Raw genomic sequence first — 18,160 nt, forward strand, 5'->3', positions numbered from 1 at the left:
CCTTCCTACTTGTGACCTGTTTTGCAGAGGCTGCCCATCAGGAAGCGTGCAAGAGGCTCTTTTGGGTGGCTGGTGTGCAGCAAGAGAAGCTTCAAGTGGAAGTGGTTTGATCGTAGGCAGGCTAACTGAAGAAATGTCCTGTATTGTGAAGAGCCGGAGCAGCAGTTCGCTTATGCTGTAAAGAGAGACTTAGGTTTCTTTGTGAATTCAAGCATTAATGTTTTGAACGGCCAAGTATTACCTTGTTTATTTGTTGTATGGTTAAGTGTGAGGGAGAGATATCCTTTTTTTTTAGAGTGTTTCCTTTAGTTTATTTTAGGCAGGGAAATCCTCATCAGGTTAGGGATAGTGAGGCATTCATCCAACCGTATATTCAATGGATTGCTTTTCTCCCGCAGATTCCTCATCATGATAGATATCCATCATCCAGCTCTGCTGTTCAGAAACCTTTTGACGGGATGTAGTAGACCTCCAGTCAGCCGTCGATCCATCTTGTCCGGCTCGTGATCGTCGACTCCAGAAGTGACGTCAGGCGTTGTATATATATAGCACGTCACTATGCCCCATGCTTCAGTTCCTTTTTTCCACGCGCCATCACGCTGCATTGGGAACACGATTCGAGTTACTCGGCGTCCTGTTTTTACTATTTGTACATCTTTCTTCGAAAACCTCGATGCAATGTCGTCTCACAGGATTCGGGCTAAAAGCAATGCGATTGCGAGGGCAAAATGTATATGACCGACCCCCACGACGTCTGTCTATGGTGTTTAAGTGTTAGTCACAACACAGAGACCTGTGCAAAGATGCAGCCGAAATCCCTACGTGCGAGGGCTGGGAAACTGGCCTTGGGCCAACCGTGCATCAAGTCTCTGGCACGGTGTCTCGTACGGTCTTCGGAGGCCGAGACTGTGGAGCTCACTCCTGACCAGGGGAGGGAACGACATCGCAAGAAGAGCAAGAAACAGTCCCATTCCAGGAGCCATTGCTCATCTTCCACGCAGAAGAAGCGACACCACCGTCGGCTCATTGTCAGAACGAAGTAAGCCCTCGATGTGGCCGACCACTCTGGAAGATTGGGAACGTTTTTTAAAACCTCAATACTCCAAATGTGTAAGAGACAAGCTACTGTAGGTGTGTCCAGCCCCCGACCAGCAATCTTTGGGAGCAAAAGCGGCGCTTGGTGCTCCCAACCCCTAGCCAGCCACTCCGTCGAATATGGAAGGAGGTGTACCTTCCCTACTTTCTGGGCTCCAATAAGGCTGGGTGCGTTCATCCCATCTTGGATCTAAGACTCAAGAAGAAGCATCTGAGGAAGGACAGGCTCAAGATGTTGACGCTGACACAAGTCTTTCAGGCCCCAAGTGTTAAAGTTTCTGCCTGGTTGGGACTTCAGATTGCAACAGTTAAGGGCTATTTGGCAGACATTTCTGTTCCTAAGCGGACACCCTACGAGCGGTCTTACTTAAGCATTTCCCTCTGTGACTCAGTTACTAAGGGCACTAGTGAGCATGTTACTCCCAGAGACCATTTGTAGCCCCATGCTGGGATCTAAATCCAATTCTCACTTTTCTCATGAGCTCTCCTTATAAGCCGCTGCACTCTTGCACATTGCCTCTTTTTACAATCAAGACTGTTTTTGTGGTGATAAATCAGCCAGAAGAGTAAGCAAATTGAAGGGACTCTCTGAAAGGCCTTGATACCTGTCTTTCTCAAGTGGAGAAGGGTATGTTAAGAGTACATCTGTCTCTTCTGCCTAAAGTGGTCTCTGAGTTTCATCCAGGTCAAGAAATAAACCTGGGTGGTCTGTACGAGGAGATCTGGGACAGGTGCCTGGACCTGACATAGCAACATGTTGTTTTTATTATTCTTTCATTGTCTGGCCTTTTTGTTTGTACTGAATTGTAAAAAATTCAATAAAAATGTAAATGCAAAAAAGAAATACACCTTCCGTATTCCATCTCTGCCTCATCTATGTAAGTAGGCTCGTCCTGACCCACAAAGAGCTTTGAACTTTCAATGATCTATGAAAAGATGAATAACATTTCATAACGTTTCCAGGAATAAGGCAAGGCTCTGTAATCTCTAAGCGAACTCTATGGAGGTGGATATTCTCCAGCATTGGATCTTTCAGCTTTGGAGCAGTTTAAACCTGAATGAATTCCGTGTATGGCTGAGCCTGCTCCATATTATCAGCTATTGATGAGTAGTCTGAATACACGGCCGAACTTACTCCACAAGGGAAGGCACATCTCAATCAGAAGCTATAAGGACTATATCATGTAAACTTACCCTATTTTGTCAGAAGGTAGATAGTCTTAAGATCTGCCCCAAAGATGTAAGATAATAACATTGTTCACAAGAATTAGGACTGTATATAACTAGATCTTTCTCCAAGGTTTGTAATTACATCATGATATTTAGTGTGAGTTTTATGACAGGGACTCGTTCATTCCGAAAACATTTTCTTGGCGGGCGCTGTTATGCAAAGTACGGATGAGGACATGCGCCTCCTCCGGTCTGAAGTGGCCGCCGAAAGATCCTGCAGATAAGATCCTGATTTCCAGCTGATGTGGGGAGATCTCTGTATCCCAGGCGGCGGAAGGTGGGCAGCATCGCCTGTTTAGATACTGGAAGAAATCGGAGCTGGGAATCCCCCACATTGTTGCCGGACCCGTTGATTCAGGGAAGACGGCACCATTTTGGGTTGCAACCCACTGACTGACGGCAACGTGAATTGAGACTGGCGCTGCAGTGCCGGATGGATTGACAGAGGCTGCTGCAGTTACCCAGGATGCCTAATGAGATACTACATCCTCCCTAGAGACTGTGCAACACCGGGGGTGCCCAAGGCGCTTCCCGTAGTGCTGCTTGAGGGGCCCACTAGCCCCAGGGCAGAGAGCAACTCCTAGCTGGGAGAGGCTGACAGGACAACCCCACTGACAGTACCGTGGGACCACGATTGTGGGTGGAAAGCGGCCGAGGCACGATGAACGGACCACATTGAGGAGCGTCAATAGACTGGGCGCCTATCAAACCTGTCGTTAAACCTCAGCCTGCAGGAGTGCTGCAATGGTCAGTGTGTGCTCTGCTCAATGACTGACTCGTGATATCTCCCGCTGACGAATGGAGAGGGGACTGGAGGTATGTTGAGACCCACAACTCCTGCATTGTACTTCTGACAGGTAGAGCGGGCAAGGTGGCTAACCGCTGGGATACTAGTGGTCATAAGTGGGGGCAGCAGGAGGGAGGAGCACCGCCACTGAGATCGACTTGCGGGGGGGCGCGGTCTCATAAGCGTTTTTGGCCCATGCAGGTGGACAATAGCACGCCCATCCCAGGGGACGACTCTAAAAACACCACAATGGTTAAGGACAAGGTCAAAAAAGGCACGCTCCAGAGCAAGATTGAACAATTCACAGTGGGGACCCCACAGACCCTCTCAGCTCTTGCCTCAGGAGTGGAGGGCATAAAAGACAACACGCAAGATCCCCAGATATCCCACCGGATATCATGGGAGCCATAGGAGCATCCAGGTCTTCCGTTGAAGAAAAGATTGGCGCCCTCTCCTTGGAAGTGTCCCTTCTGTGCTAAGACTTGGGCTAAAACTGGCCTCTAGGGTTGTTGAAACCGAACATCGAATTTCAGACTCTGAAGATGCAATTAAACGAATGGAAAAACCCATCCCTGGAAAGGCGAATCTATAATGCCAGAGGTTGTCCTGGGAAATTCCAAAAAGTGTGGGGTGGAGGGGTGAGGGATAAACTATGTACTGCCCTTGAGGGTTGCTGCCTCCTCACTACTCACAGGATGGAAGTACTGCCTGACACTGCCCTCTCCCTGCTCACCCGTGACCGTTATGTATGCAATGCGACACTCCTGATAACGTTTTGGCCATCTTGTTTGACCTATTATGTGTTTCATTGGAAAATAATAAACAGATTTAAAAGAAAAAAGAATACTTTTTCTTCATATGCTATGACAGGTTTAGGGGCTTGAGCTTGTCGATGGGTAGTGGAGACCCCTTCTAACCTGGGAGAGGCAGCCTACCGGGGGGGCATGCCAGAACTGATCCTACGCCACAGGTAGGGTGAGGGAGTTGGTGTGAGGGCCAGCTCCTGCCCTCCACGAGCATGCCTTCTGGTGTAAATGTATTGGTACAACTGCCTGTATTACCTTGCCTTCCAGCCTCTTTTCTGGCCAGTGTCCTTTTTCCGTCTTTGAAGAACTTAAAGCATTCATAAATCACTGCAACAACTCCAGAACAAGCCGAACTGGAGGAAAAGGATATTGGCTGCAAGTCCCACTTCACCAACCATCGCCATGGCGCATGTAAAGCCACAGACTTTACCTGGCTGGGGGAGAGATCCAATGCAGCCAAACTGAACTGGCCAAACGGAAGGAAGGCTGATTAATGAAAAGGGGGTAGGGCAAGAATAGACTTGTTGCTGTGAAGAAGGATGACGTGGTTGCGGTGGTCAGAAGGAAAACGTGGACACTGTGACTACATTTCCAGAAAGGTTTATTAAATAATAAGTAAACAGCCTATCTCTCTCTGTTGCTTTGGGATATTCCATGCCTATATAAATAACTAATGTGCTCATCAGTCTATTCAAACTAGCGAAGGTCAAGAGAATGAATCCCTTCTCCTGATGAGGCAGTGTCCTACTTTTACTTTAATGTTTCTCTCAATATACTATTTGGATAGTGTCTCTGGTCAACCTCTGTATCAAGGCTTGTAAATCCTTTACAATGTCTTTCGTAGGACTCTCTCTAATGCTCTCCCTTTTATATCTCTTGAACGATGGAATATTCTTATTTCTTCCCAGGGTAGTCGTATCCTCTTTTGAGTAGTCTCTTTCTCATATGTAATTATAATGTATGTTTCAGTAAGTTCATCAACTTTGCCTTTACGGGTTTCGTCATTTTCACAGGGATGGGTTTTGCTGATTAGATGAGTCCTGCTCGGCCTCTCGGTCCTTCCTGTTCTCCATGTTACCCATTTTATCACAGGGGAACGTCTCCAGTGCCTGCACTCACACTGGATCTTCTCTCTCGCCTCTTTTCCCCGCCGGCTCGTTCTTGCCGGCTTCTGTCTCTCGCTCTCTGTTCCGCTGTCCCTTCAGGTAATCAGTGCAGTGGCTGATACCTCAGCGGGTTGGTGTTAGCGTAGCTAGTTGGGAAGCCTGCCCACCACAATATCTCTGTGGTCACGCCACCAATGAGTTTCGAAGTCTTGTACTTTCGGTTTGTCACTGATTCTGCATGCCAAATCTCCAGTGTCTACGGCTCTTGTTCAGAGCAGTTCTGAACTTTGCAGGCTCCACGGCTCTCGTTAGCTCTGCCTCTCACCTGTGTTATGCTCTCGGGTGTCCTCCCCTGCTGGTGCATGCGTGCGTCTCTCCCTCCCTCTCTCTCACTGTCTCCCTCCCTCTTTTGGCTTGGCATGTCATCTCTCGTAAACCACCTCATCGCAGTGAATTGGACATTTGTCCTTAAAGGGACCGATTCTGTTTCTTGATCATCGTGGTATATGTTAACTGTCTTCAGCACAATTTCTGGATTTATTGTTGTTAGGCATCTCAGATAGTCCCATGTATGCCATCATGGGAAACGGCTGAGAGAGTTCCTTAGAGGAATGGGGTCCTTGTCCCCAAAGGGTGAGTCTCTCCCAGTGAAGTCCCACTTGGCAGAGGCCCTTGGGGGAAGGGTCTTGTGGTGCGTGTTCACCTCCCTAGCCTCAAATCGGGGAGGCTCCCCCTTAGGGAGAAAGGACTAATTCCCTCAATTCGACACAACCCCCAGGTCCCGTGGATAATGTGATTAATCCTTGAATGTCGTCCCTTCTCCCATGGAGGGGAACCCTACTCACGTGGCAAGAGCGGTGCAGCCACAGTCCAAAATTCTCCTTGGGGGTGGTGCAACATGGGAGCATCACATGGGGAGGAACACCCTCATGGGATGAGGGATGACGCCCTAGGAGAGACGCAGTATCTTTCTACCATGGCCCCAGCTCCTTCAACTTATTAGCCTCTCTATAGAGTTATAAAAGCCTCTATACATAGAGGCATGGAGGATTTTAGAACTCTGGAGAGGCTCAGATACTGCCTGATCCTGACCTTGTTGGTGGTGTTCTGAGGGAGGATCACCTGGGAGGGGAAAAGGCTCAGGGAGATGAGGGATCAATGGGATGAGACACAGTAATTGCCTTCTTTTGAAGGAGAATTTTTTTCCATTTTCACAATATATAATGGCTTGTTGCCAATATAAAACATCTGTTTCACAGATTAACCATTCATTTATGACATTTGTATAACGCCCAAACCCTAGAGTATCACAGCATTGTTACACATACAGCCACAGTTTACACGTCAGCATTAGATGCAAAAAACATCATTCATACTTCTTGAATAGCCAGGTTTTAACACTTTTTTAAATACATTGTACGATTGCTTGTTTCTAATGTCCAATGGGAGGGTGTTCCAGAGGGTGGTTGTGGTAACCCCAAAGCTACAGAGCTACAGCTACAGAGCTTTTTTACTCCGAAAGCAGTGGGTGACCAAGGAGATACTGGCATTGGATCTGAGGGATCTACCTAGCGGTTTCCGGTCGAGTGTGTCTTTGAGGTAGGTGGGCGCTACTTTGTAGATGCTTTTATGTGCCAGGGATAGAGTTATGAACGCGATGCATGCTTTTATTGGCAACCAGTTTACCTCCAGTCTGAGGCAGAGATATGGGCTGAATGCAAGTGCCGCTCGCAGTGCTTTGTTCTGCAGCAGCTGCAGTTTGGCTAAGTTGGAGCAGAGGTACCCAAGAGGAGAACATTGCAATAGTCCAGTTTTGAGAGGGTATGGGCAGGTGCCAGTGATGGGCAGTTGGGAGGAGTCAGGAATTGTCTGCTCAGGGAGATGAGCCGTGAAGTATAGGCTGTGCCTGAGGATAGGGCATTCATGTGTTTAGTCATGGTTAGGTCTGCCTCCAAGTGCACCCCCACGGTTTTGACGTGTTTCAGAGCAAGGATAGTGACGGGTCAAGGTTTTTTAGTCGAAATGGAGAGCCGACAATAAGGAGCTTGGTTTTCTCATCATTCAAGCAAAGGTTGTGAGTGGCCATCCAGTTTTTTATATTACTGTAGACGGAAGTGATTGTGTCCTGGGTCTATCTAAGTGTGGGTGGAATTAATCAGAAGCTCTGTAGGATTAAAATAGATGGACATAGTTCTCAAACTATGGAATTCAGACAGTTAAAAATTCCTCTAACTCCCAAAGATGTAATGGAAGGAAGATTAAAAACGTGAACAGCATTCCATAAAAACATATATTCCTCTTTCAAAAGGTAAATTAACCTTTGTGATTCCTTTAGAAAAACTATTTTTTTCACTGAGGTCTTCAAGTCCCATAATTCCCTCAGTACTGAAACGAGGAAGAGGGGTGTAGAGAGACAAAACTGTAGCATTGGTCAACTAATTAACCCATGTGACCCACACCTGTGGGAGAATTGGAAGCTTAAATGTCCCCCTCATGTGCAGGTCATAGAGAAGAGACAGGAGCAGAAGAAGTAGGAGAGTAAAAAGCAGCGTGGACCCTATTTGCAGTTGGATGCGGGAGTGGAGACGCCAGAAGACGCCGGGACCACTATGGGTCCTGAGACAGTCTGTGCCTCTAATCATCCCCAGTGCCGAGTTGATGCAGCGTGAAGCGTGGAAAAGAAACGTTTGCCCATTCCCAAAGCGTTGTGCAGAGATTTTGCAGCAGGAAGCAGAAGAGGTGAAGGATGCTGTAAAATCTCTGGTGGCAAATAGGCTGCCCTTCTAGAAAGGGTTATCCAGAGCGAGAGGGGCAGAAATGCCCAGGAATCCTAAAGAGTACTAATGTGGTTCCTTGTTTTCCCCCAACTTGTTTAAAGTCGGAGGCTCTAGAAGACTATTGACTTTGTCGTTATTCTAAGCTGGAAGTTACCATTGAAGCACTTTTCTGTTGTTGTTGTTGGTGAAGTAGACTGGCAGGCGAGTATACCCGTAGGGCAAGAAGTTATTGCCCAGCAAAATCTGGTGAAGCCAGAAAGTAGAAGGTGAAAGTGCGGAAGAGTGGTACTAATAGAAAACAACATATGGTGAGTTGTGACATTTTGGGGAAGAGCTGTGACTGGTTGAAGAAATGTTACAATCTTTTCTGCAGCTAAAGTTGTGATAACCATTCTGACCAAAATATTCTTTATTACTATGACTGAGACTCTTCTTATTCCAGAAGGAGTGCAAGCTTATGACTTTCTTGAGACGCTTTTATTACAACTGAACATTGTGGATTTGAGTCCAAGAACTTCTGTGTTGTAACTTTGTGTTAAACCGGATTTCCTTGTTTTACTTTGAACTGTGGAGAAAATCCTTATTTGGATTTGGGGAAGGAAAGTTCACCCAGGTCATGACAAGAGAGATTGATCACATTGTGAATCAGCTCATATGTTATATATTGTTGTTGAATTGACATATATTATCTTTTTGCTGTGCTTGTTGCATAAGTGTGAAGATTAGATATCCCTTTGTTTGAGTGTTTCCTTTAGGTTTTTTTAGGCAGGGAAATCCTTGTCATGGTAGAGATAATGTGGTGTTTACCTAATCTGTTCAATTAATAAAATGTCTAAAGTTGAAAACTCTTTACATACCCCTCTAATGACTTAAGTGCACCTGAAGTCGCTCTTTTTTTTTCTTTGCATTTTTATATTTTTATTTTTTCATTTTTCGATAGAGATATAGTCAATTACAACATATAAACATTACACTTTGTTTTCACAATGCATAAACCAAATTTTCCATTCAGGGTTATCGTCCCCCGTTGCTTTGTAAGTTGTCTCCAATTTCTTTAAACTGTAAATTATTATCCCTCCACTCTCCCTAATGTCCCTTTTTTCATTTTTAAACAATTGTATTTTCTTGCAGAGGTAAAGACGTTCTACTTTCAACAAATATGCAAGAATATAGCTTTTGACACCATGAGCCCGCATCATAACTTTGTTGTCTGATGTTATTTAACAGAAACCACCCAGTTTTATCGATTCATTCTTAACTTTCTTCCTCACCCCCCACCCAGATTCTTTTCCTCTAGGTTCCAGAGTCTTTTGTCCTTTCTGCTAAGACGTCCCCATGTGAGAATCCCACTCCTTTTGTGCGCCTGATTGTCAGGAGGATATAATGTTTTCAAGATTCTGGGGTTTGAAGAAATAGTTTTCTCTTTCTTGGTTTTGGAGGGGGGACCAAGTAGATCAGGGTCTCTGCGGTGTTCATTTCTTTCATACATGGGTTCTTGAGTGTGACGGTTAAACAGTTAACTCCCTCCCCCCCTTTACTTTTCTCTTGTTCCTTTTTCTCGTCGTGCTGATTCTCTCTTTTTCTCTGTTCTGGGTTGTTAGGTGATCGATATATTTCTGAGGGTCCGTGGTTTATAGAAATGGGCTTCCCTGTCTCCGACAAAGTCTCTGAAAGGGGACCATATGGACAGGTATCTCTGATATGTCTTTGTTCTTATGGCAGTTACCTTCTCCATTGCTATTACTCCCCATATTTTCACCCACCACCATGGTGTTGTCGGGCCCTCTAGCGTTTTCCACCTTTGTGCCAATGTCATTCGTGCTGCTGATAGTGTGTTATTAGAGTGGATATATGCACCAATGCCGCGTATATCCCCTTTGCTTCTGCTCCCAGCAGGATCACCTTGGGTGATAGTGGTAAGTCTCTGCCAGTAATGTCTTTAATGTGTCCCAGTATCTCCTTCCAATAGGTAATTGCTTTGGGGCATGTCCACCACATGTGGAATAGGTCTCCTCTCACTCCACATTGTCTTCAACAGTTTGGGGGATATTCTGGGTTTATGTTGTGTAGTCTGTGGTGGGACATGTACCATCCGTAGCATAATTTATATGCAGCTTCTTTAATTGCTCTACATTTAGAGGATCTATGAGCTCTTGTCCATATTTGGTCCCATCCTTCCCTTATCGGCTCCCCTACATCTTTTTCCCAATTCTCTTTATATCTTAAGTTGTCCGTTGGTTGTGCTCCATCGAGCAGTCTGTAGATTCTAGATATCCCCCTCCTTGGTTCCCCCTCTTGCATTGTTAGTTCCAAGCATGTTAGGGTTCTTGTTCCCACCCTTTTTACTGACGGGTGGGAGATCCAGTGTCGTACTTGCATGTATCTGAACCTTTGCTTTTCCCCCAGACCGCATTTCTTTTTGCATTCTAAGAAGGGGATTGGGTCCCCGTTTTGGTACATGTCCTGCAATGTCAGTGTGTCTGCGCCTTTCCATCCTTCCCAGAAATTCTTCTTCAATCCTGGGGTGAAGTCGATGTTATGTGCTATTGGGGATAGTGGGCCCAATCCTCGTTTGATCTTTTACATTTGCATGGCTCTGTCCCAGTTACTCAGGGCTGTTTTAGTAGCTCCTAGTAGTTTTCCTTCTGCTTCGCGGGCCTTGGGGTTTAGTGCTAGGAGCGCTGTTATCGGGATCTGTGTGGGTGCTTGTTCTATGGCTCTCCATCCTTTGGAGTCGGCTGGGTTAGTCAACTGTAGCATGGGGGCCAAGTGCGCTGCCATGATGTATCTTCCCAGGTTTGGGACCCCTATGCCTCCCAGGAGCGGGGGACGGGTGTGTCTCTGTATACTGGGTCTCTTTTTCGCCCATATGAATCTAAATACTGCGTTTTGAAGTTCTTTGATTATCTGTGGTGGGATCTCCGCAGGTATTGAACTGGTCACATATAGTAGGCGGGGGAGAAGGGTCATCTTTACCGCTGCTATTCTGGAAAACCACGATAGTTTCTGATTATCCCATCTCAGCAGGTCTGCTTTTAGTTGTTTCCAAAGGGGGAGGATGTTTGATCTATGTAAGTCCTCGAATTTCTTTGTCAGGTGAACTCCCAAGTATTCTAGGGTTTTTTCCTCCCATCTCAGGGGGAATCTCTGCTTCATGCAGTTTACTGTATTTGCGCCCTCCGTTATTTTTAGTGCCTTTGATTTATTGTAGTTGATTGTAAATCCGGATATGGTGGCAAATTCCTCCAGTGTCTCTACAGCCCTCGGTAGCGTATTCGTAGTATCTCCCATATAGAGCATCACATCGTCAGCATATAATGCTATTTTCTGCGGGTCTCTTTGATTTGTACTCCTTTTATATCGGGGTCTCCTCTGTACCGCGCTGCTAGTGGTTCCATAGCCATTGCAAATATTAGTGGAGATAGGGGGCAGCCCTGGCATGTACCTCTCCGTATCTCCACTTGTTTTGAGTCGCAGGCATTTTTCCGAAATGATGTAGATAGGCGTTGAAAGTTTGCCAGGATCATCCTGCTGAATTGTGTCCCACATCCGAATTTCTCCAGGATCATCCGAAGGTATTCCCAGTCCAAGCTGTCAAAAGCGCGTGAAGCGTCTGGGGCCGCTATTGCAAATTTCTGATTTGTACGTCTCCCCCATTCAATTACGTCTATGGCTCTTCTAACGTTGTCTTGGGTGTGTCGTCCCCTGACAAACCCTGCTTGGTCCTCGTGGATGATATCTGGGAGGATCTGCGATAGCCTATTCGCTAATATCTTTGTGTATAGTTTTGCATCAGTGTTTAAGAGTGCTATCGGGTGGTAACTTGAGCATTCGGTGGGATCCTTGTTTGGTTTCAGCGCAAGGATTGTTGAGGATCTTGCCATATCTGGGGAGATCGATCCAGTGTCTCTAATTGTGTTGAAGAATCGGGTGAGGGGGCCTAGTAGTAGTGTTCGGAATGTTTTGTAGTACGCGTTTCCAAAGCCATCTGGGCCCGGGGTCTTGTTCCTTGGTAATGAGGAGATAGCTTCATTGATTTCTTGAGCTGTGAATGGGCTCCCCAGGATTTCTGCGTCCTTATCCAAGATTTGTGGTAGATGAGTAGTCCGTAGATAGGATTTTTGGTCTGTCGCATTTAGATTTGCTCCCTGTAGTATGTCTTCATGGAACCGGATCATTATTTCCAGTTTCTCTTCCTCTTTTGTGGTTATATCCCCTTTTTCATTTCTTAGGGCAACTATATAGTTATGGGATTTCTGTTTGTTTAATTTGGCCGCTAGAAACGTATTTGCCTTGCCTCCGTGGACATAGTATGATTGTTTAGTGTTACGCAACGTCCGTGCTACCGCATCTGCAGTGTGACCTTCCAGTTGGGCACAAACCTTCTTCAACTCTCGCCAGGATTTCTGCGTTTGTCGGGATTTGTGGTTTTCCTCTGTGTCTTTTAGGGCTAGTTCCATTCTCTGGGTTAATATTGCTCGTTCCTTCCTATACCGCTGCCTGGGCCATGAATTCTCCTTGGATTACAGCCTTCCCCGCATCCCAGACTGTTTTCCAGTCAACCTCGCCGTTGTCGTTCTCTTTAAAGTAGTTGTTTAAAGTTTCTTCCATGTGTGCTCTAAGCGCTAGGTCGCACAGGATCAGATCATTGAATCTCCACGGTGGTCGTTTTTTATTTTCCCCTCCGTCTATATCCAGGCTAACTAGTACTGGGGCGTGGTCTGTAATGTATTGTGTACCGATTTCCACCTTAGTCACCTGGGGGAATAGAGTTGCTGATACTAGGATCATGTCTATTCTGGAGTATCCTCTGTGTACTGCAGAATAGTGAGTATATTCTCTCGTGTCTCCTTGGAAGAAGCGCCAGGTCTCGATTACTTCTAGCTCTCTGAGGAATTTTCCCAACACCTGTCTGTTTCTCTGGTCGGCTGCTGTTGGGGGCAAGGTTTTGTCGAGTTCAGGGTCCATCATGCAGTTGAAGTCCCCTCCTATGATTGTTTGGCCTTCACACCAGCCCCCTATTTTCAGTAGGAAATCTGTGATGTATCGGTCTTGTTTGTCGTTTGTAGGACCGTATATCGCCAGGATCGTGTAAGTCTTCCCTTTGATAGATCCTTTGATTCCCAGGTATTTTCCTTCAGTATCACTAATCATCTGTTGTTTTTGGAATTTCAGTCCCTTAGCCAGCAGTATTGCGACCCCCTTTGTTTTCGATCCGCCGGAGGCGAAGTATTGTTGTGGGAATGCCTTGCTACGAATTCTTTTTTCATCCGTTTTCTTGCAGGATAGCTACCTTTGCAGGCATCTTCTCGAGCCTGTTGAGGATCTTTCGTCGTTTCCCGGGGGAGTTCTGCCCTTGTACATTTAGTGAGACGATCAGTGTATCTTCCATTTTTGTATGGGATATGTTTGTCCTTCTGTTCTTTCGTATGTCTTGTTTTGGGTTAGTTTGAGTCGGCCCATCTGCTGTGGTCAGGTGTTTCCTCAGTTTCCTTTCCAGGCGCTTCTTTATTTAGTGTCTTCTTCGGGGTGTTTCGTTCGTGATATTTGAATGGGCCTGCCAGTTTCTTTTATCTGTTAGATCTTCTTTTCCTTTCGGATGTCCATTCCCATTGATTGTTTTGGCTGCTGGGTGCGCTATTTTGTGGGCTAGTTACGGTTTGGCTTTGTTCTTCCCCAATTTGTAGTAATGAAAGGTCTTCCTCACATGTACTAATCCTTCTTTGTTTCTCTTTCCAGGGGAAGGCTAGTCCAAAGGGGAATGTCCATCTGTATGCAATCTGTTTGGCTTGTAGTGCTTTTGTGATTGGTTGCATAAGCTTCCTCTTATGTAAGGTGACCAACGCTAGGTCCTGGTACAGCTGGATTCGCCCTCCATTGATTGGTAGTTCTTTGTGGGTACGTGCAGCTCTCAAGATGTCTTCTTTCAGACTATAGGAGGTCATGGCGATAAGGACATCTCTAGGTCTCACTCCTGGTTCATTCTTTTTGGGGCCCACTCGGTGGATTCTGTCAAATTCAAATCTCTCTGGGGAGTGGGGGGCATCATTCAGGATGCTGCTGAAACAGTGTTGCATAGTGTCCGTAGGTCTTTATCCTGGATCGTTTCCGGGAGGCCCTTGACCCGGATGTTTGATCTTCGTGAACAATTTTCCAAATCTTCGGTTTGGATCTCTAGGTTATTTGTAGCTCTAGCAATTTGGTCTAGTAGGCCATTGTATTGCTTTGCTTCCTCTGCCGTATGTGAGTCCATTTTCGAGTGTGTCCACTCTGCCTCCGAGTTTGTCTATTTCTTGTCGTACCTCTTTCAGGGATGTCTTCAGCTCTTCTTTCATTGTTTCTAGTTGGGTCTGGAGCGTGTTTGTTATTCTGGATTCCATGCCCCTAAGGCAGTCGAATAGTTCTTCCTTATTTATAGCCATGTCAGAATTGTTAGGCGTCGTTGGTTCCTCATGGTCCGGAAGGTCCTGGGGGGCACTTTGTTGTGTGCCAGCAGCTTTCTAGCAGACGACTTTGGTTTTTCGCCGGTGTTTTGGTTCTTGTGTGGGGGGTTTTCCCTTTAATCCCGGGCATCAGGTTATTTCCCCGTTGAGACTCTGTGTGGGCCTCTTGACACTTGTTTTCGTGGGTCTCTGCTAGGGATGACACCAAACTGGGCCTGATCAGCGGGGTACAAGGGTACCAGTCCCAGAGTGTGGGGTACTCCCAGATAGTCACGCTTTTAATGTGAGAGTCTCGAGTTGTACCTTGTATATATGAGGATGCTTGTCTGCGTCGACTCGTGTGCCCCGTGTTGTACTCTTTCCCGAGGATGAAACTAGACAAGGAATGAGAGGGGGGGTCTGTCTCGGACCCTCTCGTTCCGATCAGGGTGGGAGTTGCTCGTCACAAAGCTCTTATTTGTTATGCCCTGTCCAAAGCCAGCGTTATCTGTAGCACCGTGTTCAGGTTGGTCTCATATGGTGGCTGATCAGGGCATCTGGGGATCCCTGGGGTTATGTCTTCTTATAGGTGGGTCAGACCCCTATGGTAGCTCTGGTGATTTTCACAATTCTGATGAGCTCTGATGAGGATAAGTGGGGGGCACTGAGGCGATGGGGCCAATTCAGGACCATAACAGGAGGACACGTGATTCACTGCTCCTAAGGTGATCCGAGGAGATATGTTCTAGTAGGCTCCAACAGGTGGACCGCGACGGCCACAAGCCAATCGAGTAGAGAGATCTGGGGGGGGGAGCAAGGGGGCCTTCTATGCAGGCAATCTTGCTTAATTGCTTCCAGACTCGCTGGGCAGATTGCAAGTGGCGTCGTGGGCAGGGGGCTCCCCCAGGGTAGAGCAGAGGGTTATAGTAGGGCCTATAGCACCCACCTTATAGCCAATGGGGTGGCTATTCCCGTATGTCTGCCTGTGAAGTGCCGCGCCTGCAAGGGCCGCTCTCTCCCCACTGATGAAGGCCCAGATCCGGGGCCGATGAGGTGCGGGGGCAGCGTGTGCGCAGGCAAGTCACGACTCAGGAAGTCTGCGCCGGTATATTACTGAAGGGGCCTTCGGTTCATGCCCGTAAGGAACAGCGAGAGGGGCCCTGGCATCAGCCCCCGCGGCCAAAGATGTCTCTGCTCCGGTGTCTGGAGCGCAGGAGGGGGGGGGGGAATCCCAGTTGCACAGCGTTCACGGGTCCCTGGGAGCGCCGCAGCAATTTAGAGCGCAGCGCCTCGATCCATGCACCCCACGGCCGGAGGGGCCGCGCCTGTCTGTCAGTGCGGGAGGGCTCCAGCCCAACCCATGCCAAGAGAAGATAGGAATCTTCGCCGTCCAGCCCTCCAGCCCAAGGGCGAGACAGCGGTGTCCCAGCCCACGCCGCACAGGCACAGGGTCGGGAGGCTGAGCGGGTGCCGGGGGGGGCTGGCACCACTGTTCAGGGCGGTCCGGTGGCCTCCGGATGAGGAACAGCAGTCAGGTGGCCCCACGTACGGCAAGCGGGGCACCTGCAGGAATGAGTCGCTCGCGGCGCCAGTCCCAGGGGAAGCAGTCAGCCACAACGTCTGCCGGACCGCCGGCACCAATAGCAGGGCACAATGCGCTCTAAGAGATGCAGCAGGCACAGGCCGTCACCCCGGGCGGGCTCCACCCAGCTCGCCTCAGGGATAGGCGGCCGGTCGCCGCAAGCCCCGTCACCAAAGGCTGCGGCCCGATTCAGCCGCCGAAAGGCCGCACACCCCGCCAAGACAGCAGGCAGTCATTCTAGGGCTCCAGAACTCCGATTTTCCTCGGCGTTGGAAGCGAATATGGCTCAGGGTATTGGCTGCATAAAGTGATCAGTTTCACGATTGGATGGAGCCTATTCCCGCCGTTGATGCCGGATTTCTTGTTGAGTTGTAAGGAGTTCTAATCTAAGCGGCCATTTTCCGGGCAGCTCAACCGGAAGCCAAGTCCTAGCTCTTTTGTTTGGTACTTTGTTCCCTCAAGTTGGGAATGTGAAGAAGCCTTATGGCGGTGTAAGGGAAAATCGCCTTATTTAGGTAGTTGTGGTAGTCCTAGTATCTTCATATTATATGCACCAACTCTCCAGCACTGTATCAGCTTCCGGTGTTGGCAGAAATGAAGGTAAGTTGTACAGGGGGTTTGTTGAGGGGTGAGACCTGGTCCACAAGTGTGCCATCCCCAGACACCAACTCTAACGCCATGTTGTCTACATCAATCATCCATCCCTGAGTTTGCTTCTAGTGTTGAAAGCAGTGAAGGTGAGTTGTGCAGGAGGTTTGTTGATGAGTGGTAACATCTGGGCTGCATGTGTTTTTCTATGCCAAAAATCTTTGTAATCACGGATACAAAGTCTTTATTTTTTGGCCACCAGGTAGCAAAATATACTGATCTTTATTACATGGCATGATGGCAAAACTAAGATAATTAAAGTATAGCATCTTAATTTTCATACTGTGAAACTGCTGAAGTATATCTAGAATAGTTTTCATCAGGTCAAATTGTTGTAATTCTTCACTGATGGTCAGACTTCAAGTTTTGTTTATGACAGTTTGGTTTGTTTTTGCCTAGGATAAAGATGGCCTAATCTCAACTGCGCCATTTGCCAGGCCGCAGGACTTGGGGCCGTCTATTGCCATAGTGACCAAAGTGAACTACATCCAGGACCAGCTGCTAAAGAAACATGACATCGAACTGTACATGCACCTAAACCGGCTGGAAATTGCCCCCCAGATCTACGGCCTGTGAGTACTCTTCCCAGTTGCTGCAGATTTCATTCAGTTGTATAGATGTTTGTTAAACGCTGCTTGTAAACTGTTCAGTGTAATATGGTGGATATACAGAGGGTGCTCATGGGGGACCTGCCTTGTCCTGTGAATCTTATGTGCCTTCTGAATCCCAGAAGTTTATTTCTTTGGGATGTCCACCCTTTTGTGTTGTGATAGGAGAGCCTTAATACTTGCAGTTGCGTGCATTTGGCAGGTGGTGATCGTTGGTCTTTGGGATCCATTTGGAAGGATGTGGGACCATGAAGTGTTGATGGCTCCATGCGAGTGGAGGGATACCTCGGATTTAGAGGCACTTGTGGCCATCTACAAAAAGTAATAGAGACATGTTTGGACCACTCTGAAACTTTAGAGTCAACTTCCACTCTTAGTTTGTCTGGGCTAGACTATTTCAAAGATGTACACGCTCAGTTCTTTTGCCACTGACTTCTCTGCATCCAGAGTGTTGACCTTTGTCTCCTAGTTGTAATTAGGGATGGGTAAAATTACTGCGGTGACGCACACTTAGTGAAATTCACCAACAATTCTGTTCCGCTGGCTGGGAGGTGTTCTACCTTTTTCATCACATCTTTTGGACTTTTTTTTGGTGCAGAAATTTTGATTTCCCCAGAAATTACGTTTTTATTTCTGTAAAAGTTTGTTGAAAAAATTTAATTTGAGGGGGCAAAACACCAGAACTTTTGTTTTTCAAAAAACTAAATTTTGAAAAATGAAAGTTTGGCTGGGAAAAGGCAACAAACTGTCAATTCTATTGCACAGATGAAATTGATTGGTCATGCAGATGTTGCCTGGAATCAGACAATTTTCCCGTGGAACGGATTTGAGCCAATTCGCCCACCCCTAGTTGGAAGATCTTGGAGCGGTATCCCCAAGGTTGGCCATGCACCGCCCTCTGGACTGAGCACAGTGTCTTAAACTCTGATCTTCAGTTTACTTTGACCTACTCAAGGGTTATCAAAGCAGGTGGGATGTAGTACCGGCAGAATATATATCGAGCGGCTCAATCCTGGACTCCTTGAAATTTGGTTAGTAGTCCAGCCAGCAAGGATCAATGCGTTTCTTTTGGGGGGAGAGTTTGAGAAGGAATAGGACT

The 18,160-nt window shown here is 47.1% G+C and overlaps 1 protein-coding gene across 7 annotated transcripts in view; it reads left to right on the plus strand.

Moving 5' to 3' along the window:
* Positions 1-18,160, plus strand: part of TBC1D5 (TBC1 domain family member 5) — a 2,783,701-nt gene that overhangs the window by 1,784,055 nt on the left and 981,486 nt on the right. For all 7 annotated transcript variants that reach the window (XM_069648897.1, XM_069648892.1, XM_069648893.1 and 4 more), the window contains one exon: positions 16,853-17,025. In XM_069648897.1, the coding sequence (XP_069504998.1) occupies positions 16,853-17,025 (173 nt within the window). The remainder of the gene's footprint in view (positions 1-16,852; positions 17,026-18,160) is intronic.

The sequence above is a fragment of the Ambystoma mexicanum genome, chromosome 2q (assembly GCF_040938575.1).
Source record: "Ambystoma mexicanum isolate Mex_15411 chromosome 2q, UKY_AmexF1_1, whole genome shotgun sequence".
NCBI classification, from domain to species: domain Eukaryota; kingdom Metazoa; phylum Chordata; class Amphibia; order Caudata; family Ambystomatidae; genus Ambystoma; species Ambystoma mexicanum.